Raw genomic sequence first — 1,593 nt, 5'->3', positions numbered from 1 at the left:
CCAAGGTGTCATAAATCTTTTTATGGCATCTGTTTTGGTTTATTAAAAATCGAACCTACCTACACTGTGGTTCGATATTTAGGTTGTCTTTACGGTTTCAGCATATACAATATTTTCAGTGTTGACAATCGTCGGTTGTACGTTTTTCGTGTGTTGGAAATATCAGGACATCTTTACAGCATCAAAGTTCAAGTAATAAACCAGTTCGATGAAAAACGTTTTACTTCGAACAACGATGGCTGCCATGTACGACTACGAAGTGGTGGGCGTTCACCAGCTTACAGGCATTGTAAATGTTATGAGGGTATATCGTTAGCAGGTAAACATTTTAAGTACGAACAATAAGTTGCTGTATTTAATTGATACAAAAACTTATTCTTTACAGTTTTTCCCATTAAGTTGAAAAATAAAGGCAATGTCGGGGCAACTACTACGAGAAATAAACCGTCATTAACAAAACCGCAGACAGATAACAAGCCAAACAAAACTGAACAATCTTCAAATTCGGGATTCCAGTTCTATTCTACCGATGTTAATGACTCTTCTTCCACCGATTCTGACAGCTCTAATATTCCTAGCGATGTGAGTATTTATTATTTCTAGCAAAGTTTTATAAAACTCTTGCTGTTTTATAGTGTTTAAAACTTAATGCATGGGGAGCAGGTCGGACGGTTGCAACGCTTAATTCGTCTATTACGAAACAAATTAAACCTTATGGCAAATCAACCTTTTTTCAAAACGAGTATGTCATACTTTACCCAAAGATTTCTCTTCCACCGTGTAGCTTTCTACGATATTACTTATTTGTAAGAAATATTTAAATCGATTTTCCTATATATTTATATTTTTTATTAAAATTAAGTTTATTTTCAGAAACCTAAGCCAAGTATCGAACCAACCAACAAAGGCTTTTGGATTACTGGAATCGCATTTATTGCAGTTTCTGGGCTTGTTGCATTCCATGTTTTAAAAAAACAAAATTCACGTTCTTGTGTAACAAATGATATAGTAGGGTTGGAGAAGATGGGACGCAGTCTAGACTTTTTTGAAACTTTCCTTTTACGGACCCCCAATTAATGATAATCAGGAAAATAATGTTACCGATTATTCGACAAAATTACCAAGACTTTGTAAACGCAAGTCAAAGCCGATTATTGTCTTTAAACAATAAAAAAATATGTAAAATAGAAAGCTCACTTCAATAGATGAGCACGTATACTAAAATGTAATCATAGTCAATTTTAGAATGCCGAGGCTTCATATATGATGCTAAAACGTGCATGAATTTTACACACATTATTACCTAAACATTTTTTGCTAATATAGATAAATATCATTTACCTGTTTCATGAGCATTATCAGATGATCGCCGTTCGTGTAAAAAAAGTTCATATAAACATACTTAGCGGGCACGAAGTGCAGTTGATGTTCAAATAATACCGATTATCGTACAAACGTTATCAGTTTTTTATAAAATAATATATTATAGGTCACATATTAAAAACTATAGCAGTAGGGCAGAAAAAGAATGTTAAAACTTGATTTTTAAAGGGTTTGATATTATTTCGTGCTATATTCACATGTTTTTCTGAT

General features: G+C 33.0%; 1 protein-coding gene across 1 annotated transcript in view; it reads left to right on the top strand.

Moving 5' to 3' along the window:
- Window positions 1-235: 235 nt before the first annotated feature.
- Window positions 236-1,593, top strand: part of LOC100175076 — a 3,494-nt gene continuing 2,136 nt past the window's right edge. Inside the window, exons 1-3 of the mRNA XM_009864013.3 lie at window positions 236-304; window positions 400-582; window positions 874-993. Of these exons, the coding sequence (XP_009862315.1) occupies window positions 236-304; window positions 400-582; window positions 874-993 (372 nt within the window). The remainder of the gene's footprint in view (window positions 305-399; window positions 583-873; window positions 994-1,593) is intronic.

Source organism: Ciona intestinalis, chromosome 1, assembly GCF_000224145.3.
Source record: "Ciona intestinalis chromosome 1, KH, whole genome shotgun sequence".
In the NCBI taxonomy this organism is placed as follows: Eukaryota; Metazoa; Chordata; class Ascidiacea; order Phlebobranchia; family Cionidae; genus Ciona; species Ciona intestinalis.
Note: the sequence above shows the minus strand (reverse complement) of the source record. Positions and strands in the feature narration are given on the sequence as shown.